At 52.4% G+C, this 25,993-nt stretch overlaps 10 protein-coding genes across 10 annotated transcripts; 5 read left to right on the top strand and 5 right to left on the bottom strand.

Moving 5' to 3' along the window:
* Positions 1 to 171: 171 nt before the first annotated feature.
* On the bottom strand, positions 172 to 968 carry BBK36DRAFT_1167445 (Maf-like protein; the record flags this gene model as incomplete). The annotated part of the gene is made up of 2 exons (XM_024895050.1): positions 172 to 798; positions 861 to 968. 2 exons carry the CDS (start codon positions 966 to 968, stop codon positions 172 to 174), a joined length of 735 nt encoding a protein of 244 aa, XP_024751499.1.
* A 1,218-nt stretch (positions 969 to 2,186) lies between these two features.
* On the top strand, positions 2,187 to 4,661 carry BBK36DRAFT_1157852 (Bromodomain-containing protein; the record flags this gene model as incomplete). The annotated part of the gene is made up of 6 exons (XM_024894042.1): positions 2,187 to 2,258; positions 2,464 to 2,558; positions 2,624 to 3,307; positions 3,379 to 3,640; positions 3,696 to 4,170; positions 4,243 to 4,661. 6 exons carry the CDS (start codon positions 2,187 to 2,189, stop codon positions 4,659 to 4,661), a joined length of 2,007 nt encoding a protein of 668 aa, XP_024751498.1.
* A 3,466-nt stretch (positions 4,662 to 8,127) lies between these two features.
* BBK36DRAFT_1139679 (ferredoxin reductase-like protein) lies at positions 8,128 to 8,751 on the bottom strand (the record flags this gene model as incomplete). The annotated part of the gene is made up of 1 exon (XM_024893327.1): positions 8,128 to 8,751. One exon carries the CDS (start codon positions 8,749 to 8,751, stop codon positions 8,128 to 8,130), a length of 624 nt encoding a protein of 207 aa, XP_024751497.1.
* Positions 8,752 to 9,613: 862 nt separating this feature from the next.
* BBK36DRAFT_1167443 (cytochrome P450) lies at positions 9,614 to 11,036 on the top strand (the record flags this gene model as incomplete). The annotated part of the gene is made up of 5 exons (XM_024895049.1): positions 9,614 to 9,743; positions 9,841 to 9,896; positions 9,950 to 10,277; positions 10,351 to 10,553; positions 10,656 to 11,036. The coding sequence occupies 5 exons, from the start codon at positions 9,614 to 9,616 to the stop codon at positions 11,034 to 11,036; spliced, it is 1,098 nt and encodes a 365-aa protein (XP_024751496.1).
* A 1,575-nt stretch (positions 11,037 to 12,611) lies between these two features.
* BBK36DRAFT_1167442 (hypothetical protein) lies at positions 12,612 to 14,028 on the bottom strand (the record flags this gene model as incomplete). The annotated part of the gene is made up of 4 exons (XM_024895048.1): positions 12,612 to 13,221; positions 13,278 to 13,422; positions 13,487 to 13,770; positions 13,823 to 14,028. 4 exons carry the CDS (start codon positions 14,026 to 14,028, stop codon positions 12,612 to 12,614), a joined length of 1,245 nt encoding a protein of 414 aa, XP_024751495.1.
* A 368-nt stretch (positions 14,029 to 14,396) lies between these two features.
* Positions 14,397 to 19,750, top strand: BBK36DRAFT_1115307 (hypothetical protein; the record flags this gene model as incomplete). The annotated part of the gene is made up of 8 exons (XM_024890119.1): positions 14,397 to 14,939; positions 15,033 to 15,604; positions 15,783 to 15,864; positions 16,909 to 17,051; positions 17,291 to 17,362; positions 17,599 to 18,357; positions 18,425 to 18,715; positions 18,799 to 19,750. The coding sequence occupies 8 exons, from the start codon at positions 14,397 to 14,399 to the stop codon at positions 19,748 to 19,750; spliced, it is 3,414 nt and encodes a 1,137-aa protein (XP_024751494.1).
* A 669-nt stretch (positions 19,751 to 20,419) lies between these two features.
* BBK36DRAFT_18561 (Rhodanese-like protein) lies at positions 20,420 to 20,985 on the top strand (the record flags this gene model as incomplete). Its single annotated transcript, XM_024897858.1, has 2 exons — positions 20,420 to 20,699; positions 20,804 to 20,985. The coding sequence occupies 2 exons, from the start codon at positions 20,420 to 20,422 to the stop codon at positions 20,983 to 20,985; spliced, it is 462 nt and encodes a 153-aa protein (XP_024751493.1).
* A 274-nt stretch (positions 20,986 to 21,259) lies between these two features.
* Positions 21,260 to 21,805, bottom strand: BBK36DRAFT_1157844 (LSM-domain-containing protein; the record flags this gene model as incomplete). Its single annotated transcript, XM_024894041.1, has 4 exons — positions 21,260 to 21,334; positions 21,443 to 21,517; positions 21,581 to 21,652; positions 21,776 to 21,805. The coding sequence occupies 4 exons, from the start codon at positions 21,803 to 21,805 to the stop codon at positions 21,260 to 21,262; spliced, it is 252 nt and encodes an 83-aa protein (XP_024751492.1).
* Positions 21,806 to 22,022: 217 nt separating this feature from the next.
* Positions 22,023 to 23,498, top strand: BBK36DRAFT_2991 (hypothetical protein; the record flags this gene model as incomplete). The annotated part of the gene is made up of 2 exons (XM_024898016.1): positions 22,023 to 22,134; positions 22,210 to 23,498. The coding sequence occupies 2 exons, from the start codon at positions 22,023 to 22,025 to the stop codon at positions 23,496 to 23,498; spliced, it is 1,401 nt and encodes a 466-aa protein (XP_024751491.1).
* Positions 23,499 to 23,833: 335 nt separating this feature from the next.
* On the bottom strand, positions 23,834 to 25,789 carry BBK36DRAFT_157201 (cytochrome P450; the record flags this gene model as incomplete). The annotated part of the gene is made up of 6 exons (XM_024897657.1): positions 23,834 to 23,950; positions 24,085 to 24,574; positions 24,654 to 24,779; positions 24,847 to 25,211; positions 25,293 to 25,489; positions 25,591 to 25,789. 6 exons carry the CDS (start codon positions 25,787 to 25,789, stop codon positions 23,834 to 23,836), a joined length of 1,494 nt encoding a protein of 497 aa, XP_024751490.1.
* Between the last annotated feature and the right edge of the window lie 204 nt (positions 25,790 to 25,993).

The following is a 25,993-nucleotide window of genomic DNA, read 5'->3' as shown; positions in this document are numbered from 1 at the left end:
CGGCATCTCTAGCACAAGCCAAAGATCCCTTCCCTCTTGTCTTCCAATGTATCAGTGGCCAGCCATCACACCAAGAACAAGCTGTGCTATCCATTTTATCCGAGAAGCGCCTGCGCCGTGGTAACCCAGCTCAACCATGACAGATAGTTACACCATAACCACCGATTTCCCTCATTCCGAAGCCGAGCCCTCATCGTCATACTCGTCCCGATCCTGCTGGAAAGTGACCTTTTCAGCCAGCGACAGCGTCTTCTTCACCGGCAGTCCAATGACATTGTCCACGCTGCCCTCAATCTTCTCCACCAAAAGCATCCCTCCGATGCCCTGAATGCCGTAGCCGCCAGCCTTGTCGACGCCCTCCCTGGTCTTAACATAGGACTCAATCACGTCGTCCGGCAGCCCGTTGCCTTCCTCCCAGAAATACACCTTGGTCTCCTCCGTGTGGCTCTGGATGTCGTAGCCCGGATGCCTTGCGTCTTCTCGTGGCGCGAGCACGCAGACGGACGTCAGCACTCGGTGCATGCGGGTGTCGCGGAGGTGCTTGAGCATCCGCAGGTGGTCCGCCTCGCTGCGAGGCTTCTCCAGGATGCGCCCGTCGCGGGTGACAATGATGGTGTCCGCGGCTATGACCAGGGCGGGATCCGGGATCGAAGCAAGATGGGTGTCCAGTGTTGTGGTGTAGACCTCCAGGCACTTGTTTCTGGCGGTAGTTGCGACGTACTCCCAGGGTCCGTATGTCTTTTTGTCCAGGTCCTCAGGCTTGGTTGACGGGGTGATTTCAAGATTGGTGAGGCCAATCTGAGCAGAACATGTTACTCAAATGCTGCGTTGATATCAATCTCACTCTAATCGCACCGTACCTGTTGTAAAAGCTGTTTCCTCCGCGGAGAGGCAGATGCTAGGATGACTCGCTTTGAGTTGAGATGCTTGATAATGGGCAGGTCCAGGGGCTGCAGTGGCCGGCGCATGGACCCGGCTCGGGGGCGTCCGGCGGGAGACGCCGCCTGCGCAGCAGGAGCGTCTGACATTCTGAAGAGCAATTGGAAGATGGATTGGGCTGTATGACACGATGGGCAGTGAACGGAAAGCTATGGAGGAGTGAGGCGTTGAAGGTTCAAGTACTCGTAAGGCGGTATGGCTTTTCAGGAGCAAGCAAGTCGTCATGAAATGGTGGGGTCCTGCAGTTTGACCCCACTGTCCGTGTCTGGAATTGATTTGATGTCGGAGATGGAGGACTCAAAGCACAAGGAAGAGGGAGGAGAAAAGAAGATGAAGAGAGCAAAATTCACAGACAAAGGAATTACCGACAAGGCGTTTCTTGGCTAAGACGGACAATGAGAGACCAAGTGCGTCAAAGGTTCCGTGCTGGGCGAAGGCTGAAAGCTTGACTGCATTATATAAGCCATCAACCAACTTGAGGTTGAGATAGAGCTTCACAGTTGGAGCCAATCTGTAGCACCGATCTGGGCCACATCACTATCGACTCACATTCTAATCGTCACTAAGCAGGGTCAATAATTCACTTCAGTGGTTTTTTTCTCTTCAATCCAGCTGTTATCCACGCGCACACAATAGACAATACCTACATACCTTAGGTTTTCATTGACAGCCGCAGCCGCGTCCATTGCTGGCCTCAACTTCAAGGTGTCCGCCTCGTGGCCGCATCGGGACTAGCGCCAGCCGCGGTGCCTGGCCATGGTAGCGGGTACTTCTTGCAAGGTACCGTTCGTCGCACTCTCTCACTCCTCCCTGCTCTCGCGCCCTCACACGGAAAAAGCCAAAACTTTGGCCCTCTAAACAAGCGTCGACAAGGAACGGACCAGCCTCGAGTCGCCTGTGCACCTCCGCCCTGCCGCCCTGCGTCCAGCCTCGACCAGCCTTGAAGCGTCTTTCGATTCTGCCACCGGCCAGCACTCGGTCAGAACCGTCCAGCAGCCGACAGCCAGTCAAGCCCCAGGCCAAAACGCCGCTCCAGCAAAAGCCACAATAGTCGCGCGCGACCAGAAAAAAAAGAGAGAGAGCCATCCCTTCCAACACGCGTCAATCCACGCTGGCGATCGTCGTCGCCAGGCCGTGGTTTGCGACTCGGGACCCCAGAAGCCATTGAGCCTCCACGACTGCGCAGCAGGTCCCTCGCCGTGGCTGACGGTAATGCGCCTGCTGTAACGCTAACGATCCAGACCAAGATGGAGGCCAAGCGCAAGGCGAATGGAACCGCGGATGCGGATGAACGCGCTGCCAAGCGCCGGAAAGTAGCTGTGAGTCTGCCTGCCTCTGTATCATCTCGCACCATCTGCATCTTCGACCTCTTTTGCCTCTACGTCAGGGCAAGCAGGGGGGTGGTTCGGATTCGACTCTGCACTTCCGCGCGCCCCAGCTCAAGAAGCTCTTACACTGACTGGCCTGCTGCATGTCGCATCCGATCTGATCTGCGCGCTAACAACTCCATCTCCGCACATATAGCAAGGCTTCGATCTTTCCAAGGGCGAGTCCCGCGAATCGACGACTGCGCATGGACTGGTGTTTCTCGAGCAGATCCGCCGGACAGCTGATAAAAGGTATTGCCGCCTCTGGGCCCTTTCGTCCTGTCAAAGAGCATCCCAGGCTGACCGTGTCCCTGCAGTGGCCGTCTTGTCGCAACATATTTTGAAACCCTCGTTCCGCGAGAAAGCAACCCCGACTATTACAAGAAGACGCGCCTGCCCATCTCCCTCGAGACGATTGAGCAGAAGCTTCTCGATGGCGAATTCAAGACGCTCGCGGAGCTGGAGAGCTATTTCAAGAGGATGATTGCCAATGCAAAGGAATACTACAGCCGCGGGTCGCAAATCTTTGAAGATGCCGAGCGAGTTCGAAAGGCGCTCAGCAACTACATGACCAAGACCAACCCTGCGTACAGCAACCGCTCCTACCAAGCCGTGCCCACTCCGCTGCCACCCGAAAACGAAGAGGAGGGAGAGCAAGACGCAGAAGCCGAAGAAGAGGAGGAAGCCAAGGACGCTGAGGGAGACGAAGATGCCGAGGGGGAAGATGCCGAAGGTGAGGAGGACGCCCCGGGTGAGGATGAAGATGCAGAGGGCGAAGAGGAGCCCGAGGAGGACCAGGAGCCGAGGTCGCGGCGAAAAGCCATCATACTCAAGCGTAGCCGCACACGCAGGAGTTCCAACCACGAGAGCCAACGAGCTCGTTCACCCCCGCCGCCGGCCAAACCCGACCACCAGTACGAGAATGTTCCATACAAGGGTCTCACTTTCCAGCAGGCCCAGGAGAAGATTGTGGAGGAGCTTTTGCGGCACAGGGAACCAGAGTGCGTCATTCACCTAGCCAGCAGAATCTGGCTCCTCTTCTCCATTCTTACTGACCTGGCCCGACTTCTAGTTATGACGAGCCCTATTTCGAGCCTTTCATCAATCTGCCCCCTCGCGCCTTGAGAGACTACTACAAGGTCATCACCGACCCCCTGTCTATCAAGAAGCTTCAGAAGCTTGTCAGAGGCGTGCAGGGACGGCATGACGCGACCGGAGTGAGCGAGTTCAAGAGCTGGAGTGCCTTTGAAGAGAAGGCCAAGCTGCTCTGGACCAATGCCTACTTCTACAACGAAGAGGGCAGCGACATTTATTTGCTCGCACAAGAGCTTGAGGTGAGTTTTACACAATCGCGCATCTCATCCTGTTCCACAATCTCACAATGTGTAGAAATTCTTCTATGGCCAATTGAAAAAGGCACAAGCAGCCGTCCCCGAGCCGGCGCAGCCCAAGATCAAGCTCAAGGTCGGTCAAGGCTCCGAAACGCCCAGCTCGTCCAAGAAGATCACCATCCACGTTGGCGGGCGCGACAGCTCCGTGGCGTCGCCAGCGCCCCAGGTGAACCAGGCTTCAGAGGCCATTGCTGCGGCCAACGTCAATGGCGCTACCGCTCAGCTCTCGGCCAACCTCGAGCCTCCTCGAAGCGTCTCGGCGTCTGCACCGTCGCCGACGCCGTCATCGCAGGTGGGAATGAAGGTGGAGGATGGCGCTCGGGCATCCCCGGCCGTGGCCAACACGCCAGCGGGAGTGCCTGGGCAACCGATTGCGCGACCGCCGATTCCCGCGATCCCGTCCCAGCCATTTCAGACGAATCCTCTTGTCAATGGCTATGCGGACCAGAGGAGATTCCGGCCGGCTGGCAAAGGTATGTGCAGCTTGATCCTGCTCCACGTGTGAGAGCGTCCTTCGTTTGATTTTTGCTGACTTGTATCGAAAGGAATCGAGAGTGCGCTGATTGAGAAACTGCGGATTCAAACGCATCCCAGCGTCCCTCACGAGCGCCCTACACTGGTCACGATCCTGCCCAACGCAAAGGAGATGCAGCAGTCGGCCACCATCAACCTCCCGCCGACGCAGACTCGCATCTGGATCGTCGTGACGCTGCCAACATTTCTGCAGGACCGTCAATACAGCCTCTGGACATTGGTGGACAAGCAGCCGTGGAAGCAGCTGATGCAGCCCATCCCCAACCAGACACATCACGAGCGAGCGTTTGACGTGATGCTGCACCCGGGGCTCAACGTCATCGAAACTCATCTCATCGCCGCCATTCCCCGACAAGAGAGAGAGCCAGGCGGGCCCGAGGCGGAACTGGAAGTTTTCACCGTGCTGATTAACGTGGCGCGACCATACTGAAGGCGCAATGAATGCCAGGCAAGCGTCGTGTCGACTTAGAATAGGCATGGCTATGGCTGTTCGCTTCCACTTCCCGCTGTCAGCGGGGGTCGGGCTTGTCCGGACATCCATCCGCAACACCCCCCATGCGCGTCAAAGGCGTCAAAAGTGGGGAGTAGAAGCGGTATTCCGCACCATGACCCCCATCAACGTGGGTTGGAAACGGGACAGGTGGTGGTCAGGGGGGGGTTATCAGGTAGCGAGTCATCAAACTCTGGGTGGGACCTTGACATGACTATTTTTCCGTGTTTACCATTTTCTATTTTTTCCTTTTCACCTTTTCACCTTTTTTTTTCTTCGCTCCATCAAGTTAACCAATCTCGGTCGAGATTTGAGTCCGTGTTGCCGACGATCGCGTCGTTTGCGGTTAGGACAAGACGTGGGAGTTGTTGCGAGCATTCGGCCACACTTGGGGAGATGATGACCGGGATGTGGGGATGTGATTGTCGTATATCCTATAGGCTGGCCCGGTTGGTCTTGGTTTGGGTATGAGCACTGCGACTTTCAAGTGTTACTCGGAGACGTGTAGAGTTGCCAGTTCTGATGGTTTTACTCTCTGAAAGATCTTGGTAGGACAGATGGCATGAAGTACTGGCAGTAGTTAATCTGAGAGAAGCGAAGACAATTACAACTATATTCTTCATTGCATGCAACCTTGCAGTTGACGATTACGAGATAGACACGATGGATTACGAGGTAGGGCTGCAGAGGTGCAAATACGAAGATAGGAGCATAACCTCAAGCGCCGTAAATTAGTCTCAGGAGAGTTGACAAGGTGCCTTTCCGTCTCCCAAACCCCTCCCCTGGCTTTCCACCAACCAGGCAACCGAGAATTGTAAAGCCAGGAAGGAACCTTGTCCAGGTTTTTTGTCTCATTTGCCCTATTTCGTTGTCAATGCCTGCCCACAAGCCAACTTACAGACAACTACCTAAGTTGGGGTATCAACAGAGTCAGGCGGACCCACTTTGGTTTCCTGCGAAGCTTCATACATACAGTATAGGTAGGAGACGAGACGAAACTACCTTAGCGTAGTTCGGTTCCCAAGTTGAAAGAGGCGCCTATTTTACCTTGTTACCTTACTCGTAAATGCACCTCGACCCCCTGGAAGCTAAAAACCGATGGATTTTGGCGTATTTCCTTGCGGTTGTTACTATGCGAGACGGATTACGGTTTTCGGATTTTAGATGGTTTCGAGTATCGGTGATTACGAGAAGTTACACACAGACTAGAACGCTTGTTTTGACACGCGCGCGGGATAATATTATAGTTGATGCATGTATGTACCTGTATATATCATTCAAATTTAATTCGATAAATTAGATTAAATGCCCTTTTTTCTTTTTTCTTTTTTCTTTTTTCTTTTTTCTTTTTTCTTTTTTCTTTTTTCTTTTCTTTTTTTTTCTTTTCTTGGAGGAATATCTTTGGAGGAAAAAATCTATTCTTGCTGACGTTGTTGGATGATGATTGTTTTACGAGCGTCATCCACTGCCTCGCTCCGTCTTGCCTTGTTCATCGATGAGGAGTGATGATCGTGGCACAGTTGTCATGCGATTTTACTACCTCGAATCGTTTGCCCTATTTGGATTACGAAACTTGAGTAATGCTTAGCAAATTGCTTTTGTTTCTATGAATATGCTGTGTAGATGGTTGACGATTCGTCAGATATCAAGGAGTCTAGTAGGTGTGTCTATCAAGAGGACCAGGGAATTGGGGTAGCAGAGGAGTGAATTGCTTGATAATACCAAGACGGCGAGAATGCTGAAAGAGCGAAACCATTACAAATGAACAACTACCCGTAAAGTATAGTATTGGTCTTCTTCCAATAGCAAAGAAGGCAACCGGTAAGCTCGTTGCTTGCCTTGATAGGCATTAGACACGGACTCGTCCATGAGTCCGTGGGTGGGGCGGCGGGAAAACGTCCGCAGCGGACACGGCGGTGGGACCCTCAACGGAGAGTAGAGTGGACACCCGGTCGCCGGCATTGCTCTCTGGTAGTTGTTATCTAAGCGGAGGCATCGGCAGCTTATGTTGTGTGATGTCAGGAATCAGGGGGATCTATCAGGATAGTGAGATTTTAGATATGCAGCTGCTTTGTTTTGGTGTTTCGGGGTTGCTTTGTCTTGGGGTTGCTTCGGTTTGGGGTGGCTTCGATTTGGGGTTGCTTTGTTTCGGGGTGGTTTGGTTTTGGGGTTGCTTCGTTTTGGGGTTGCTTTCTAGTGGCTTAGTTGCGCGGAATGATTGTTTGACGAGCTAGGGCGAACACGTCTTTGAATTGGATGCCCATGCGGTGGGAAAAACACAGCCAGTCTGCCACTCTAATTTGTATGTGATAGGCGGCGCTGTTTTTCTTTCCTCCCCTTGGATGCGTAGATGTGGACAAGAGCTGAGCAATGTTGGCAAAGGCTGCGTACCCTTTCCAAGGTATCGGTACGCTTGATTTACGAAGACTTGGGGATAGGATAGGATGATGATACCTTCGCTTGGAGTCCAGAGTAGGGCCCATCAAGGTGTTAATTACCTCAGCTTGATCGGGTCAGCCTGCATACATACGCGTACCTGTAGGCATGGTTCATCTTCACATCGAGATCAATCTTAGCCGTATCGTATATCTGTTGTGCTTACGGAGTACCGACCCGGCACTCCTAGATAGCCCTCGGGAATCTAACTTATTCCTGCTTAGTCCCAATTTCTGGCGCAATGGTTCCTTTGTCATGAGGGGTGCCCCTGAGCATGGTGACAAATTGGTGATCCATGGTGATCCATGGTGATCCATTAAGCCGCTCAACACGTCCATCTTTTCGTCTTCTATTGTTCAGCAGGGCGTTTCCTAAATATACGCGACGTCAGACTTATCTTGGTCTATTCGTCGATGTTTGTAAAAGAAAAGGCAAAAGATACAGTCTGTATCTAAGCAAGTGCAAGTCTTACAGCATGATAGGAGACGAGGGTGGATGAACCTAGCCTGCTAAAGGAAGTGCTAACCGTTCCGAAGCGAGCGCTTCAACTATTTACTATAGCCCGCAAACTTATGAAGATCAGATCACCGAAGCGAATATTATATAGAGATGGAGTTTGTCTGGGAATCGCTGCGGCCCATTATGCTGAGTCTCCATACCTCGGAATGTAAGCATATCTACCACAAGGGTTCTCATATCATAAGGCTGCAGAAAACTTGGGGAACAGCTGAAGTCTGCATGTAATACCATGTTCAGTAATCATGGATGTACCACAAGGGTTCTCATACCATAAGGCTATAGAAAGCTTGGGGAAAAGCTGAAGGCTGCACGTAATACCATGTTCAGTAATCTTGGATCCTATATAGATGAGCTTTACGGTGCACAGCATGATCTCGCACATTCATTCTCGTTTAAGAAGAGATCTATGCATAGAACCTACAGACGAGCCGAATAATCGCAGCCCTTCTTCTCAGAACAAAAAGATTTCGTCGCTCATCTTTCCGCTTGCTCCTGGCTTTTTATACCCTAAGCTCACCAACGAGGTCTTCGCCGCGGCAACCATGCCCGGTGGCCCACAGACCAGAACCTTGCTTCCATCCTCACCCGGTGAGGGGAGCCTATCAGCCATCGTCTCCTTCGTCACAGAACCTGATCCAAACGTCCACTCAGGGGAATGACTCTCAAGGATATAGTACACCTCCAAGATCCTTCGATACCGCATGGCAAAGGCATCCAGCTCCTGCCCCAGAATAGTATCCTCTTCTGCCCGGTTGGCGTAGATGAGGCTGATCTGCGTGGTGTCGCGGTCGCTTTCGCAGACGGCGCGGATGATCTGGAACATGGGCGTGATGCCCGTTCTGCCAGCCACCATGCCCAGCTTCTTGTACAAGTGCTGCGAATACCGCACGCCTCCCCTGGGGCCTCGGATGTGAACCTCATCGCCGACGTTGAGGCTGGCCAGGTAGCCGTTGGTCATCTTACCGGCTAGGTAGATCTTGACGAGCAGCTCCAGGATGCCCTTGTCCGCGTTGTTCGATGTCGGAGTGTACGATCGTTTGATCTCCTGTAGGGAATATTCTGCGTTCTCTGCCATGATTCAAATGTATGAAATTTTTGCCAAATTCTAAATACAAGAAGAGAATGAAGCAGAAAAAGAAGGCGATATTTGTTTGGATTGGTGGCAGTGACTGTCTAGACCTCGTGATATGACAGTGGCTTATAGGACTCGCCCTCCCCCCTATTCCTCGTCCAAAGACCGAATGTTGACACCACGTCGATTTTGACACGCGATCTCGCCTAATCAGAAGTGTTATTTGAGACGCTTCCATTTCATCCAGTATGAGTTCCTCGGATTATCTACTCGATTTGTTTGGGTAATGTGAAGAATCAGTAATCCGGGGCATTCAGAAGCCACTGCGGAAGGTTGGCGTCCCTAGTGGCGGCCCCGGCCGCTCGATATGCCCGATGGTTCCAACTAAAGATCGACTACTGTTATTCGAAGGCGTTTGCATGACATCTCGGCACCTAGACATGGACTGCCGTCTACTTGGCACGTCTAGAATCGATCAGTGATATAATACTTCAGTATGAGCAACCTGCCATTCCGTGTGGACTGTTTCTCTGTCCTCATACAAAGCTCAGCAGCATGGACCGAGGTAGATGAACATGTCTTGAATAACCCATCTTCTGGTAATCAGATTCCGAGGAAAGGTTGTTTCACTCGGCAACGGACTCAACATGGCAGCCGTGTCATGATCATCTCTTGGACCTCAAGAGGCTCACCAAATGTTGAAGGCTTATGATACTCGAGGAGGATTGAAGGAGGGTCAAGGATAAAGGTCTGCCCTGCCTCTGCACCGGCTCAAAGAGAGTTTGTCAGTTGTTCCACACTCTCTCCTGGAGCATTTTGATGATCCTTAGTTATCAAACTTCTTCACGTATTGCCTGTATCCTACATGTCGACTCACTTTTACCTTTTAGGGGAACCATCCTTCACAGCAGTAGAGTTCGATATCTCTGAAGCAACGGACTTCCAAGCTTTGCAAGATCTCGTGGGATCGCGCTATGCCGTTGTGGAACTTCGTGGTAAGAGTTGAATTTCATATATACAACCCGACTTGGTTCCTAACATATATGGCTTCAGGAGTGGGCTTTATATACGAGATTTGACACCTCGCATCAGTACCAGAAGTACGTGCTGCAGACGGACCTGTTTCCATCTCCATCGACGGAAATGCAGTGCGCGAAAGCCGCGGCCCCAAAGGTCTTCCTATCTGGGCAACTTTACGCAGATATACCCGGACCACCTGGGCAACCACCGAAGAATGTTTGAAACATACGGCAAGCTCTTTGCGGTGACCACGCTCGGCACCAAGTGGCACTACACAAACGACCCCAGCCTTGCCACCATCTGCTTCACCGAAAGCGACTTCTTCACCAAGGCCGTCATCCCAGGCCATCCCCTGCACGCCTTCAACCTGGGCGAGGCTGGCATCTTTTTCGGCAGTACGGATTCCGAAAACTGGCGCGTCAATCACAAATTCTTCCCTCACACGCTGGGCCCCAAGGCCGTAGAGCTTCAGCTTCAGGAGGCCGCTCTGGAAGCCGATCACATCATTGGTATGCGCACTTCAACTTGAATGACTTTTATGAATCCAGAAATATTCTGACCGGTTCCAGTTATTTTGACTAGATTTTGCCGTCCGAGCACGAGACGGCAAAGGAAACAAGTTGGCTCGAGAACAAGCCTCTCTGGGCGTGACAGTCACCGGCGCAGGGTTTTCGACAACCGCATCGCTCATGTCATGGTTGATATACGGCCTCATCTGCCATGACGGAATGCAAGATCGTCTTCTCCAAGAGCTCGTCGACAACAACTGGGACGAAAACACCCCAGTCACCCCCGAGCTTCCCAAGAAGCTCACATTCCTCGGGAAATACATCAAGGAGACACAGCGCCGCCACACTTCATCCTCCTAACCCGCCCGCACCGCCAAGACGGACCTCATGCTACCGGGAGGCTACAAGATGGCCAAGGTCTCCATCGTCATCATGGCTCTGCACCACATCCACAACGACAGCGAGCACTGGGACAGCCCTGCCCGGTTCGACCCGGACCGCTGGGACACGGAGCGGGTCAAGAACCGACATGCGAGATCGTTTCAGCCGTTTGGCTCGGAGCCCCGCGGGTGCATTGTGTTTCATCTGGCGCTGGAGGAGGTCAAGGTGTTCTTGCCCAATCTGGTGTATCGATATGAATTTACGCTGGTGAAGAGGGATGAGGCCGTTCAGTATGACCCGGATCAGGTCATCATTAAGCCGGGCAATCTATATGTTCGCGCGGAGAGACGAGTTCGTTGGCCTGCAAAGTCTGAGTAGCTCTCTGATGGCCGATTCGCTCTCCTTTCTTGTCTTTGATATCCTACTTTGAGATATCAGTAGAATATCCAATGATGACAATGATTCTGATTATTCCTTTGATGCATTTGGCGTGCTGTATTGGTGTATAGGAGAAACTGCCTCGCGTAGGTTTTGCTCAGGGGACTATATATAAGCTTACATGGACTTGGTGGCTGATGACACACTATCACCAAGTTGAGAGTCCCTGCAAAGGGCGCTTAAGCCAAAATGCTGACGTTGATCCTTAAGCGCAACCCCCTGGTGCATGAGCAATTATATGCAGTTCTTTTTTTGATTCTTTCTTCTGATTCTTATCCCATCGAAAAGGAGTGCATCAGCTATCGTATGGAGCTGAATCACGTCTATCTGTCCGGAACATTTACCTGTTTTTGAGCGTTGCTAATCTGGATTCTGATGGCAAAATTCGACATTTAGATTTCTGTTTAGTTGTTGCATAAGTGCAGAGCTGGAGGTTGAAGAAGTATAGCTAGGCACTCGCGTATTAACATAGCAAGCCCTGAGATAGCCCTACCTGGGTTGGGAAGACATATCTCAAGACGATTCAAGAATTACAGGGGGCTGTATAACTTCAATGAGGGGGATCATAGGCCTAGGTAAATTCAACAACGACAATAGTAAATGTTAACCTCCCAGGATGCAACAGAGCTTGCATGGCAAAGTCTATCATTTACACTAACGAATTAATTGAATTTACCGTTATATACATTTGTTCTACTTTTATTTTCATTCCTCAATTTCCTGTCCATGTAAACCGGCGGGGCACATCGACAAAACACCCTCGCACTCAACAGTACAGCTTCCCCAGTCAGGGGTGGACAGCTCAACTCGCTTCAACACCCCCTTCGACTCACATCAAGCCAATCTTGCATCGGTCATGCGAGGCCTGCGGACGAATCTTGCTCAACTACCTGAGACCCTGGCCATGACGCGGCCCTTCCACGCGAGCTGCGCAAACTTGGCAACACACTGTAGATAATTTGTCTGCGTAAGATGTGCCGCTATACGTTGCCGGCCCTCACGTAAAGCCTTAATTTTCTTGAAAACCGAAGGGCTATTGCTCAAGCTGGAGATTACGGACTTGGGTCGGGCATAGTGGGTATGGAATGGAAGTTTTATTTCGTATTCTTAGTTGGAAAATACGACGAAGTAGGTAGACGCTCACTTTGAAGCTCTCCAATCACAAGACGCTGTATGGTAGAGGCATACTAAAATCAAACATATACAAGGGCATAAACACCAACGCTGTAATCATCAAGTACCAGGAGCACCATCCTCAAGCACAATCAACAGACTGTAAGTTATCGAGTCATCTCAGACGCTCTTCTTATACATGACAACCTATGTCTGTGCGAGCACTTCTCTAGCATCTGATCTAGGGGTGGTATCGTGAAATAAAACCAAAAACAAAAACCCCCTGCGCCGATCCATGCCATGCCGTACCAGAACCAAAACGCTGCTAGGTGCTCCATATTGTACATCAATACCAAAGTATGCCGAACCAAAGCCAAATGCCCGCGTGAGGAGCCCTCAACGCTAGCCGCCACCCGCTGGCCTTTGCTTCAGTTGTATCAGGTGCTTCAAACCGGTCTGAACGCCCATGTACTTTCGCTGTTTGGGGTCGTACCATCCCAGGACGTATACGGCCATGACTGCAGACTTTCCCTGCAACTCTACGAGCCCGTCAACCCTGATACATCCCCTGCTGGGCGGCTGCTTCGGAGTCTGCCAGTTCTTCGTAAACGTGACGGTAGCCGCCTGAAGAGCCGCCTGAATTCGGGGATCGACCTGGCTTACGCCACTGAACGGTGTGCCGGGAATCTCGCTGATGCCGGTGTGGACCGGAAAGTTGGACTTGTCCGGCTGCCCAGGAACCTTGACCGTTTGTTTGCCAGTTGTGCCGAGTTCTCCCTGTTCCTTGATACGGTTGAGGATGGCAGCCTGCCATGTGGCCTCGGGTGGCGGTGGCGTATTGAACCCCAGGGCTTTGCCAATATCTTGAGCCGTCTGCCCGGCCAATGACTTCAGAAACGCCCATACGGATAATGCCACTGCTTTCGGATAGATTGCCATATTGAGGTGGTTGGCAGCCAGCGAGTCCATTGGTCGATCACCCCAGAAGATGCCGTCATCATCAATGATGATGCTGCAAAGAGCATTAGCAGAAGTTCACTGGCAAAGATTTGCTATCTCGTGGCTTACCCAGAAACATAATGCTTGGGCGGTGGCGCAGGTGGGTATATGATATCCAGCCACAGTTTCTTCAGTTTGATATCGCGACCACCCAGAAGCTGAACATATGCAGGGTTCCGTTCAACCCCTCGGCGGATCAGTTCCGCGAGTCCCACTATGAAGGCAGCCGGTTAGTCATGATGCGGCTTTCCACGGTTTCCTCTCCACATCACACTCACTTTTGATGTCCTTTTGTAACTGTTGATCTTTGTTCACAGCGATAAATGTCGCCCACTCGGGATCAGAGCCTTTGTACGGTGGCTGCCTGACCTCCTTCGTCGTGAAAGGGAATGGGAGGAACAAGATGGGCTCGTCCTCGTCTGCCATATCTTCCATCTCTTTCTTTTCCTTCTCTGACAACGCCTCCCACTCGTGATCTGCCCAGTCTAGTAGCGGGTCGAAGACAACGGTCGCGAAGATTTGCCAACAGGCATATGCTGCGATGCAGGTGAAGACGGCTCGGCTGCATACGACATTAGTCCGGATACTGTCAGATCGCAGTGGCGACGACTTACTTCAAGCGACGCCGAAAGGCACCTGGCTTGGGCGGAACAATGGGCTTGGCAAAGTACACCGGAAGCCCCTCCGGCGCTGGCCTACTCCGCCATGGTAGGAAAGAGATCTGTCGGCTGATGGAGGGAATGCGATGGGCGGGGAGACGAGGAGAGGCGATTGACAAGAGGTTTGCGTGTCGCGAAACGACCGCTGCGCGCCGCAGCATCCCGGCTTTCGGCTCGATTCTGTGCGTTTCCAAGAAGGCTTCAAGGCAAAACAAGATGATAAAATAGGACAAAAGAAAAAGGTGGTCTATCAAAAAGACCGGCGCATTGTGTATTTGGAGCTGATGGATGGTGATGAAGGCGAAGTTGCGCTGCGATATTACACATCTTGTTCGCATGTGGTTACGCAGGGGTCTGACCGGAATATCATGTCCCCACTTCCGATGCGCCAACCACATGCAGCTTAGCCAAGCAGCTTGAAGCGTCACCTACGTACTTCGTACTTGAATCGTCGGTGCAACTTGTGACGCCGAGCCCTTTTTGCGCGCCTTCACCATCCACGACAGCTTCAACAGAGACGAGTATCATCATGAAGCTTACGCTGGGCATTGCCGCAGCGCTTGTTGGCTGCGCGGCAGCGTCACAGCCCGCCGCCGACGTCTACCTCCTACCGAATCGCGAAGCCGCGTCTCCTCCGTCCATCTCCAGCAGCGTCGCCGGACTCATCACACAGCAGCGAGCGTCCTCCGGCTCAGTCGCCTCCGTCAGCGAGATCCCAGACAATGTCGACGCCGAGACGGTGGTTTCGCTCATGAACCAATACGGAAGCGTCCGGCCCTCGTTGTTTGATGAACTCACCGAAGAACCCAAGCAGCTGTTTGTTATGCTGGAGGGCCTGACGGAAGAGCAGATCAAGGACACTCGGGCGAAGCTGGATGTGCAGCCGTCATTCACTATTCCTGAAGTTCCTTCTACCGACCGTCTGCGGTGGGCCGCTGGCCTTGACGTCTCTACTATCTACAAGGGGTCGAAGAAAGAGAAGACGAGCTGTTCGTTTGACGAAATGATCAATCCGTTGGAGGAGCGATGCTGGAGAGGAAATTCTTTGATTGCCGATTTTGATGTTCAAAAGGTACGCATAGAGAGACTGGTGATGATTTGATACATACCTTATCGTGGAGATGGCATGGACTACCGAGCTAACTCCGCTCTTTGCTGCGAATAGAAGCCGGAAATCCTCAACGACGTGATCAACAGCTTCTCCCGGCTGGCGTCGCTTGCTGAGATTGGCGAAATGCAAGTGACTTTGCTGCTTCTGCCTTCCGTCGGCAAGTCGTCAGGCAAGAAACAGGCGTTGAACCGGCGCCAAGCAGAGCGAGTCATCTCCTCCTTTCGCAAGACTGCCGCCCCTGCGGTACCGACCTCGCCAGCCAACAAGAACCAGAACATGCTCGTCTCCAAAACGCCCATTGCTGCCTGCTTCGACTCCGTGGACAGCTGCGTCTCTGCGACCGGCAACTGCTCTCACCAAGGACAATGCCTGGACAGGTTCAAGTCGGATGCTGCTGGTGGCCCCGTCTGCTTTGCGTGCCACTGCTTGAGCACCCGCGAAACAGATGATGGACCACTTACCCACTGGGCGGGGCCTACTTGCGCCAAGAAAGATATAAGCGTTCCCTTTTGGCTTTTTGCGGGCTTCACGTTGCTTCTGCTGGGAACGATCTCATTGGCCGTCACTATGCTCTACAACGTGGGTGAAGAGAAACTGCCAGGCGTCATTGGCGCTGGAGTCTCCAAGTCTAAATAAGAGGTCAATGGGGCCTTTCGAACGCATTTTAACCCCCTTGTGGCTTACGTTGATTTTTGGGTTCTTTGTGTCCAATGGACAGGTAATGGGCGAGGATATCATGAGATGTTGGCCTGGAACAGAGGCCAAGTTGGGCATGTAAGAGGAGGAGCACTCTTTCGATGAGAGGCTCTGCCATGTAATCATTGGAGCCAACGCCTCATGTATCATACAGATGTATTCAATAGCGGTTTGTTTTTGCTTTGACACAGTTTGATAGAAGACCAGGTCTGGCAACAGGGCTGTGACTGATTCTGAAACCAAGGGGGATCCCGTGTCTTGTGATGTCGATGATTGTAAGAGGTGGTGTTAGTGGTGGTGAGCGAATGTGGTCAAAGGTCATGAAGGACATGCAGCTCCGGGATACACGTATTCAGCTCCTGACTAATAGATGACTAGAAGTTAGTCAGTTCTAGATCGAATACACAGATCGATCTTTGGGCAGCTGAACAACAAGCATCTGGTAAGGGATGCCGAAGGCTGCGATCTTAAGGTTAATCGGGGACCATCTGCCATGCGCTTGATGTTCAAGTAGCTAGACTGCCGAGCTTGGGCAGTCCCATTCAGGACTAGACGGCTAGTGTCGCGCCAAGCATGTCAAAAGTGGGCGATGTAATGCCTCTTGAGGACTAGCGCAACTGTCCCAGCTGAGCCCATCGAGGTGGAGCCACGGCAGGAACAAGCATCTTCAACAGCAGGAGCAACCTGGAAGCTTCAAACGGCATGAGCGAAACTGCGCATAAGATATCTTACCGAGTATCTGAGGCAATAGCCCAGACGGCTTTGGGCTAACTGGGATCTTCTTCTCGCTTCCTATCTGACGCTTTCGACAACATTCTTCCATGACACTATTCCTAGAGTTCTGCGCCGCCTTCGAGCCTCGGGTTTGCCCGCGTCTGACCTGGATATTCCCCGGAGCTGAGAGGCGTGGCTGGTGGACCAATCGCTGACCGGGGGGTTTTCTGGCTGAGGGCCCGCCTGCGCCATGGCCGGACTTTTGGGAAAACGCCGCCCCAGCTTAAAGCGGTTCCAAACACTCGAGACGCTCCCAGGGTCGATCGAGACGATGAACTTCATATTAAGTCCAAAGCCCGCCGGACTTCAGTCTCAACTCCCGCGACAAAACCATGTTTCCTGTTTCGATAGCTTGCATAACTTAGCGAGCAGTCAAGAGAACGCCGGAGAGAGAGACAGATGCAGAGACAGTAGACAACTTGTCTGTCTTGTCGCCCGGTGACATACGATGGATACTCAGTCCGCGCGATCAACCACTAACAGCTCGAAAGCCGAGCGGCCAAAACTGCCCACGGCGAAATGGGGAGCTGCCTGTGCTCCGTGTGCGGCGGCAAAGGCGAAGTGTATACGGTCCAACGATGCTTCGGGAGCTAAATGCGACAGGTGAGTTAGATGGGACAAGAGCTGAGATCCCCGGGGCTATTCCCTATCCACAGTGGTCTTGAGACGAGGAAACTGGAGATGCAAAGGATCACAATATATGAATTTGGGTCTCATCGAAATCACATCTCCCGGTTATCCGGACTCTTTGATTTTTTCTCATATTGTTATCATGTTAATTCCGTTTCATCATAATGTTGTTGAGTAAACACTAACACGGCAACTGTTATCGCATCACGCAGGTGTGAGAGGCTGTTGAAAGAGTGCAGCAACCAGATCCATCGACCTCGAAAGAAGAGACAAGCAAAGCCCTCGTAAGTTGTCAACTCCCGTTCAAGTTCTTGTCAACTCATAGCATGCTTCATGCCGCAACTCTGGTTCTACTGTGTTTCCGGAGTTGTTGGCCAACTTCCCGGCCCCCCTAGAGTTACGGAACTCCGCTGGAACGGAGATTTCGCTTCTCCAAGGGCGCTAGGAAACCTCCGTCTCCATCAAGAATCAAGGCAGATTTACCCCTTATGAATTTCAGCTCTAACGTGCTCTTGGGTAGCCGAACATCACAGATCGAAGAGCGACTGAATGGCCTTGTGAGCCTTCTCAAAGCCTCTGGGGAAATATCTGAAACCCGACACCATCCCTCTTCCCACCAAGGCGACTGCAACGAAGACCCGAGAACGGAAGTCTCCTCTGACCGCCCATCGCCCTACTCGAGCTCCTCCAGTGCGATTCCCAGCATCTCTAACCAGGCCAATACTTGGATAATCGACCCGTCATACAACTCCTTTACTCCGAAATCATGCATCTGCCATCCAGATACCATGGAGGCGCCACCACCTCCCGAATCGGACGAGGTCCTCCTTGATTTTTACCGAAAGAATCTCCAGCCGGTTCATCCCTTCGTCATCATACCGCCCAATGTCTCGGCGGCCGTCCTAGCGGCAAGAAGGCCGTTTCTTATGGCCGCCATTCGAATGGTCAGCTCGTTTCGAAGCATCAGGTCGATGAGGGCGCAGATGTATCATCTGATGAAGCATATTGCAGACCACATGCTCATCCGCTCAGAAAAGTCCCTGGACCTGCTCTTGGGAATCATCGTCATGCTGGGATATCAACAGTACCACTGCTGTCTCCATGGACAGCTCAACAACTTGATAACATTGGCCGGCAGTTTGATTGGCGACATGGGACTGTCTAAGCCCCCGGGTCTGCACGAACGAACGCGGTTAATGGTCGTGCGTCCACCGGAGCCGCACGGCCGAAGTAACGAAGAGAGGAGAGCGTTCGCAGGGGCTTGGTACTGGGCATCAGTGTTAGTCGCTTTCTTACTACCCTATTCAGCACTATGGCATCCGATGGCTAACTTTCTCTCTCCACAGAATATCCATGAACTTCCAGCGAGTAGAACCGATGCGCTACAATGGCTACCTTCAGGAGTGCATTCGACATCTCGAAGAAAACCCGGAATACGACACCGACATTTCTCTCGTGTATCTCGTCAAGATACAGCGGTTGACCGAGCGCATTGCCGAGCTCAACTCGAGAGATCGAGCCTCGGAAGAACTTTCTTCTGTTCCTTCAGCTCCTGTGTCGGCTTATATCCACGCATTTCAGAACGAGCTTAACCACATCCGCAATTCTATGCCGAAACATTTGCAGGAGGACAGTCAGTAGTTGTTTATAACCCTTGCATTGAATTTCTCGTCTAACGGCATGCCATAGGAACCTTCCAGCTGTTTCTAAACAGTGCAAGGCTTCGATTATATGAGCCTCCCGTCATCGACAAGAACTTGGTCCGCTCCTTATCCAAGTCGCTCTCCTCCGTCCCAATGACTACGGACTCACCCCTTGACAAGATCTACCAGTCCAGTGCCGCTTTGACAACATGGTTCAACTCCTGGCTCTCTCTTCCCATGTCAACCTACTACTTTCAGACTACGGCAGTTGGCTCGCACCTCGTTTACGCTCTTGTCATGTTGGCCCGCTGGGCACGGCTGGCGACTCCCAGAGCAATGTATGAGGGAAAGACAACAATGCCAGACGACCCAAGTGCAAATAACCCCAATGTCGCCTTGTATAACTCGGACATGGCCAACGCGCAGTACGATCCTAGGATGATGCAAGACAAGTGTGGCATGCCCCAGGGACACATGCCACGACGACCCGATCTAGAAGACCCCGACCTGGCAGCTGCCGTGGCCATCTTGCGTACACAGCTGCAGACGCAGCCAGGCCTCATGATTAACATTCCAGAGATTCTCTCTGCCATCTCCAGCCGCTTTGAGCATGCCAACGCGACGTTTCAGCTATGCTCTGCAGACACAGAACGGGTCAATAAGAATGTCTGGATGATGACAGCGCTCAAAGTCCGCATTGCACGCGCAAAACTGGAGAAGTGGGCGGAACTTGTGGCTCAAGGAGCAGAAACCATGAATCTGGAAAGTCGTACCGAAGCCGACGAGAGATTGGCGGATTGGCAGGCGGCGATGCACATACCGCAAACCGAATGTGCCGGGCTGGATGACATGGGCCTCTTTGCCGATGATAGCTTACAGGAGCCGCAGATTGAGAACAGTTGGGGGAACATGGCGCACAGCTCGTGGACTACCGATTTGCTATCCGGGTTCGATCCCAACGGATGGTTCGATGGCTATGTGGATTGGAACACAATGCCGATGCACGCTACGACCTCTGCAGAACGATGAGCTCTTCATGCTCGCCGAATCTAGGGTTGCCTATTGACCACCACATCCGACACGACACCTTGATGATGCGAGAACAAGCCACTCGTTGGATGGTTGAGAATTTCTACGAATTTGCGCTGCACCTTTCAACCAATTCCGACATTGTATACGCAGAGGGCGTTGTAAGACATGTGGTGGATGGATGAATCTTGCGAACGTTTTTAAAATTTGTTATTGTCGGGCGTTTACCAGATACCTCAGTTTGCCTTATTTTCTCCTTTGCCTGAATCTCAAAATTGTTTCGGGCCACGCTCTTATGTACATGAGCGTTCCCTTGAACGAATTTCTGATGATAGAACGACATGCTGGACCAACTATTTGAAAATAAAAACATGAAATGGCTAGTATATTCTTTCCATTGGCATAGGATCCAGACAGCCGTATGTGTGATTATAAAATGAGCATGTCATCTCTATGAAGAATAAATCGATGCGATTCCAAGACTCAGTCTTGCTCAGAGTAACGTTCTGAAGGTCAGAGTTGGAGATGTGCGGGGTCTCATCCAACTACAGCTCCAAGCATCTCACAGTCTACCAGCACTCACCTTTCTTCTGCTGACCCCTTAGTAAAAAGCTCACTGTCAAACATCAGCGTCATCTAGACCTTTTTTTTCTGTCAAATACATGAGAAATGGACTTTTCCACACGGCAATACGAGGAGATTCCCCCACCCAGCGTCTCCTGCGACGTCGTCGAGCCGGCTGAAGTCTACAAATGGCTCGAGCAGCACAAGGCAGCCGGGGAAGACGCGCAGAAGGACTTTCAACTGGTGGATGTGCGTCTAAATGAATGGGAGGGCGGGACGATTGCTACGTCGATCAATCTGCCTGCTCAGTCGTTTTACCAGGCGCGCGAGATGGTGTACACTCTTGCGAAGCAGGCTGGGGTGAAGAAGGTTGTCTTTTATTGCGGTGAGTTTCGGGCCTTGTCACTTGGGATCATGTTATGCTCGGGGGTGTATGATGGCGTATTATTTGGGATGTATCGGATGAAATGTTGTCTGATAGCAATGTAGGGAGCTGTGGAACTAGAGGGCCGAAATGCGCGGGTTGGTTCCAAGACTATCTCGATTCAGTCGGTGAAGCCGAGATGAAGGCTCTGATACTCAAGGGAGGCTTCAAAGGGTGGCAGAAGACGTACAACGGCCAGTTGGTAGAGGCCTGTGATCCCGATGCCTGGCGCTCACCGAGCACATAGAGGGGATTCCTGCCGTAGGCGTGGCGTTCATTCATTGTTTCTTTTTGTCTTTTCTTCTCCACCCCTTGTCCGCACTTGAGCCTCGGATTATAAAAATGCCATAAAGTCTAGCAACAAAAGACGTTTTTCTGCATATCAAAAAAGGTCCCGTTATATCGCCCTCCCTTTCGTCGTCGGTCTCCGTAAACGCCAAACGAAACACATTATTCAGGTATTTTCCATTTTCATCTCAGCTTTATGCTGGTCGTTGTCTATGGTTGAAGAAAGACGGTTTTTATCGGTTTTGCCTGTCGTCGCCGCCGATCCTCTCGAGAGCTTCGAGCATGACTACGGAGTTGCCGCGGATGACCTGTCGTTTTGCTCTACAGTAAGCGTGATGTTCCTAGGGGGGGAATTGGGGGGGAAGAAGGAAGTCCATGGGGGAGTTTGGACTTGTCGGGTGGATGTAGAGACGCACAACCATGCCGAGCCTGACTTTCTCTCCGCCGTCCTTTTCCTCGACTGCCTCGTCCAGCACGATGTTCAGGAAGACCTGTGCTGCTTGTTAGCTTTCCAACTTGTATGCTTCTCCGTGTTGTATGGGGGGCTTTCTTACATCGTAGCCGCGGAGCACGCCGATGACTTTGCGGCTGCCGTTGAGCTGGACAAAGAGCCGCTTGTCGAGATACTAAGCTCGCAATGTCAGCAGAATGGATCAATTGAACAGCGACCCGGTCAGAGAGACGTCGGAAGTGAAGGGCGGCAAGCTTTGTGGGATAGAAGACGACTAGGATCCAAGCTGGACACTCACCTTCTTCAGCTCAGGTTGGGCGGGCGCCATCTTGAGCAGTTCAAATGATGGGTTTGGACGTGGTTGGACGGTCGATTTGCGACGCGATTCTGGAGCACTATCGCAAGGTTGAGAGAAGCTCGTCCGCCTGGAGAGAGCGGGTCACGTGCTGATTAGATAACGATTTCCCGGGATATCGACACTCGGATCGAAGATGGACTTGTTGCAACTTCACTCCAAGCTCACCAATCAGCACAGTCTCGGGAAAATGAGCTCGTTTGGTGCGAGACGAAAAGCAAAGGTCATCAAAGTCGACTACGATGACGACGAGAGCAGCGGAGATGCGCCGCCTGCGACAGAAGGTGGAGGTCTGAAAGATGGTACGTTCTGCACTCCATGCTATCGCGATGTCTTTGCTGATGGGAGAACAAGGCTGACTTTGGCTACGGCTACAGACGGCGCGAGGCCAGTGTTTGCATCAAAATCCAATCGAAAGCCATTGCGTCAATCCGGACTGCGCAATGCCCTAAACGCACGAGACGAGGAGGCGTCGGGCGGCAGAGACGAGATTTCGCAGGGCAACGACGAAGATGACGACGGGCCAGTAGTTGTCCGGCCGAGTAACGTTCGGGCGGGCGCATCGAAACAGAAGAAGAAGATTGCAATCTCGAAAATCTCGTTTGGTGGCGACGCGGGCCAGGAGGATGACGAGGCGAGTAGCGATTTCGCTACCCCAAGAAAGCCGGCAACGGGACCGAAAGTTCTCCCAAATTCCATCAAGCGAGGCATTGGTGCTAGAGGATTGCCGCTACCGGTTCGATCATACCAGGAGGACGACGACAGGCCAAGATACAGCAAAGAGTATCTCAGCGAGCTTCAGTCATCAACGCCTAATACCCCCAGTGACCTCTCATCCCTAAAGGCGAACCTTGACGACGAAATGGAGCTCGATCCCTCAGAACTAGAAGGGGCCTTGATAGTGGAATCCCCGATACCAACAACCGTCAGCCAGCCACAGACCACGCAGATCCTTACCGAAGCCGAGATTCGCGAGAGGAAAGAGCGGAGAGCTCGATTAGCAAAGGAAAAGGACTTCCTATCCATGGAGGATGAGGACGATGGCTTGTCGAGTCGGAAGAAGAAAGACGAGACTCGATTGGTTGCCGAAGACGAGGACCTCGGAGAAGGCTTCGACGAATACGTTGAAGACGGTGGATTGTCACTAGGCAAACGCGCAGAAAAGGAGCGCCGAAAGCAAGAGCGTCAAAAGATGGCCGAGCTCATCAACGCAGCCGAAGGCAATGCCTCGGACTCTTCGTCAGACAGCGATGCGGAGCGACGAATAGCCTACGAAAGGGCGCAGACGCGTGCGGGACTGGACGGGCTTAAGAAGCCGAAAAAGGATCCCAACGAAGAGCTGTTGCAGGTCCCTCCCAAGATTACACCGTTACCGAGCCTTGCGGAATGTTTAGTGCAGCTGCAGGCGACGCTGAAGACGATGGAGATGAACATCCAGACCAAGGCGGCGACGGTGGCGCAGCTTACCCGCGAGAGAGACGACATCATCCAGAGGGAAGCTGAAGTACAGGCGTTTTTGAACGAAACGGGCAAGAAGTACGAGGAGGCCATGGGACGGAAACCTAATCCTGCTGACGGGGTGGCCGGTGCGCTGGCTGGCGAGAGAGGGCTGGAGAGCTTGGGAGCGACGCCAGTCAATGAAGTCCATATGGAGGACGTGGCATGATGAGCTTGGTTAATTATGTTTGATCTTTTTAACATGTATGAGTATATAGCGGGTTGTTTAGGGAGCTGCCGTTTGGGCAGTGAATGCACGATAGACCGATAGGTCAAACTAATGGCGATTGTCATTGATATATATTATAATTCTGACTTCCTACGACCACTCTTTTCGTACACATGAGTGTCAATGTGGATAATGTTCCAGTAGCTTGTTGATGGGGAATTCGGGACATACAAGTAGTCAGAAAGAGTGCTGCTCTGTGAGCTGGGGTATCATGTTGCTCGAAGTCTGTGTTTATAGATGAATTCCATTCCATTACCTATGCATATCAAGTTGGTTCAAAGCTCGCGCTTGGTAATCGTCACCCAAAAGTCGGACGCAAAGAGAAAGATGGAGGCGGTCGTCTTGATCGGGGCTTCAGGGTTGACGATGCAAAAGTCAAAGCGTCGTACAAGCTGGTCGAAATAACAGTAATCAGGTTCTCCTCTTCTTCACTTACCCCCTGTCGTCCCTTGCTTCATCTCTGCCATGTGGACTCGTGTAACACGGCTATACAAATCTCAGAGTAAAACTGGTGTGCAAAACGTACCTCAAACACAGCCTTGTGCAACTCCATCAAAGCAATCTGCTTCCCCAGACACGAATACTTGCCATGTCCGAAATGCGTATCCACCGCATTCGTCATCTTCCTCAATCCCACTCCCTCAGCGCGGAGCCACCTCTCGGGGCGAAAGACGTCGGCGTCCGCGCCCCAGACGGCCTTGGCCCGGCCGACGCCGTGGAAGCCCTGCCCGATCTCGGTGCCGCCGGGGACGAAGTAGCCGTTGATGAGGTCGCCCTCGGGGGGAACGGTTTTGAAGCCGAGGCCGGCGACGGGGGGCCACATGCGGAGGCCTTCGCTGACGACGGCTCGGAGGTAGGGCAGGGTTTGGGTTTGAGACCAGGAGATTAGGGGGGACGTGGTGGTGGCGGTGTGGGAGCGGATTTCGGTGAGGAGGGCGGTGTAAGCTGGGGGGTTGGTGATGAGGGAGAGGAGGGTCATGCGGAGGGCGTGGGCGGAGGAGTTGGAGCCGGCGATGCTGGAGGGCTGTATAAGTGAGTGCTCTTGACAGACCGTCTGGAGTGGAGGGGGTCATGGATGCTGGGAGTGAGGCGTACATGGAGAGAAGGACTTGCTGGATGAGATCGTTCTTGGTCATGCCATTGTCAATGTGCGCTTGCATCATGTCGTGAGCGCGCGGAGTCTTGGGGTCGAGCCGTCTCTCTACGTAACTTCGTGCGAAGCTTCAACTCGGGCTTTTTTTTAGCATCCGAACAAAAGTCTTCGATAAGTGGACATGGCATCACTTACTGCATCAGTCGGCCAAAGCCAACCTGATCCCCTTCCTTGGGCAGCATCAGCCTCAGAGGCCACGTATGAACCAGACTCGCCAGCGCCGGCATCACGGAGACGACATTCATGACGGGCAACGACGTCGCGTTGATCTTGTTGTACTGGTACAAGTCCTGGTCCTTGTCGAGGTAGCCAAAGGGCTGGCCGAGGGAGATGTCGCCGATGGCGTCGAGGGCGAAGAATTGCGTCTTCTCGGCCATGTCAAAGGGGCGCACGTCCGGGCCTGAGGAGACGTACTTGCGCTCGAGGAGGTTGATGAAGCTGAGCAGTTGGCGATCTAGGGCGGCTTCGAAGCTGAAGCCTTCGTTGGCCTTGCCGGAGAACTTAAGAACAGACAGAAATCAGTATCAGTCACAGTTGAGAACAGTGAGAGAAGGGAGAGTAATGGCGATGGGCAGGCTTACACCGGGAGTCATTAGGGCACGCATTTCCTTGTGCTTGGCCGGATCTCGCAGGGACACGACGTTGTCCACGCCGGGGACGATTTTGCCGCTGGCGTAGAACTTGCCCTTGGTGTAGCCGCTGCGGACGGCGGACATGTGGCGGAGGACGTCGGGGTCGACGGAGAGGAGGTGGTTGGGGCCGATGCGGACCAGAGGGCCTGTGAGACACACATAGCATGTCAGAATGAGACTTCATTTTGTCAAAAAGGGTGAATCGTATGAAATACGCCGCCATGAAACGAAAGTGTACGGAACGGACCATAGGTATCGGCAGCTTCCTTTAACCGCTCATGATACCTCCCGGACATGGCGCCGGAGAGCTGCCACCAGATTGTCCATGCTGCGCTGGGCGGGCCGGGGATGTGGCGCAGGCGCTGCCAGAGGTAGATTCGTCTGGCGAGGAAGGCGAACAGAAGGATGAGGCAGATGGCGGATAGGTTGACTGTCATAAGCGGCATTGTTGCAGTTTTGGGAGTAGGGATGGACTGGATGGGAGGTCCAATTGGATATGTGTGGTTCATGCACGCCTTTGCGCTGTGTAATGCTGGATGTTACAATGTGCATGAACGTCATGGGTAATTGTCGATCGGATCTGCAATTTGCCAGAAGAGGAAAATCAGAAGAAGGTGAAGAAAAGAAAGACAAAAGAAAAAGAAAAAAAA

The sequence above is a fragment of the Trichoderma citrinoviride genome, assembly GCF_003025115.1.
Source record: "Trichoderma citrinoviride strain TUCIM 6016 unplaced genomic scaffold BBK36scaffold_4, whole genome shotgun sequence".
In the NCBI taxonomy this organism is placed as follows: Eukaryota; Fungi; Ascomycota; class Sordariomycetes; order Hypocreales; family Hypocreaceae; genus Trichoderma; species Trichoderma citrinoviride.
This window is presented reverse-complemented; position numbering and strand designations above follow the sequence as displayed.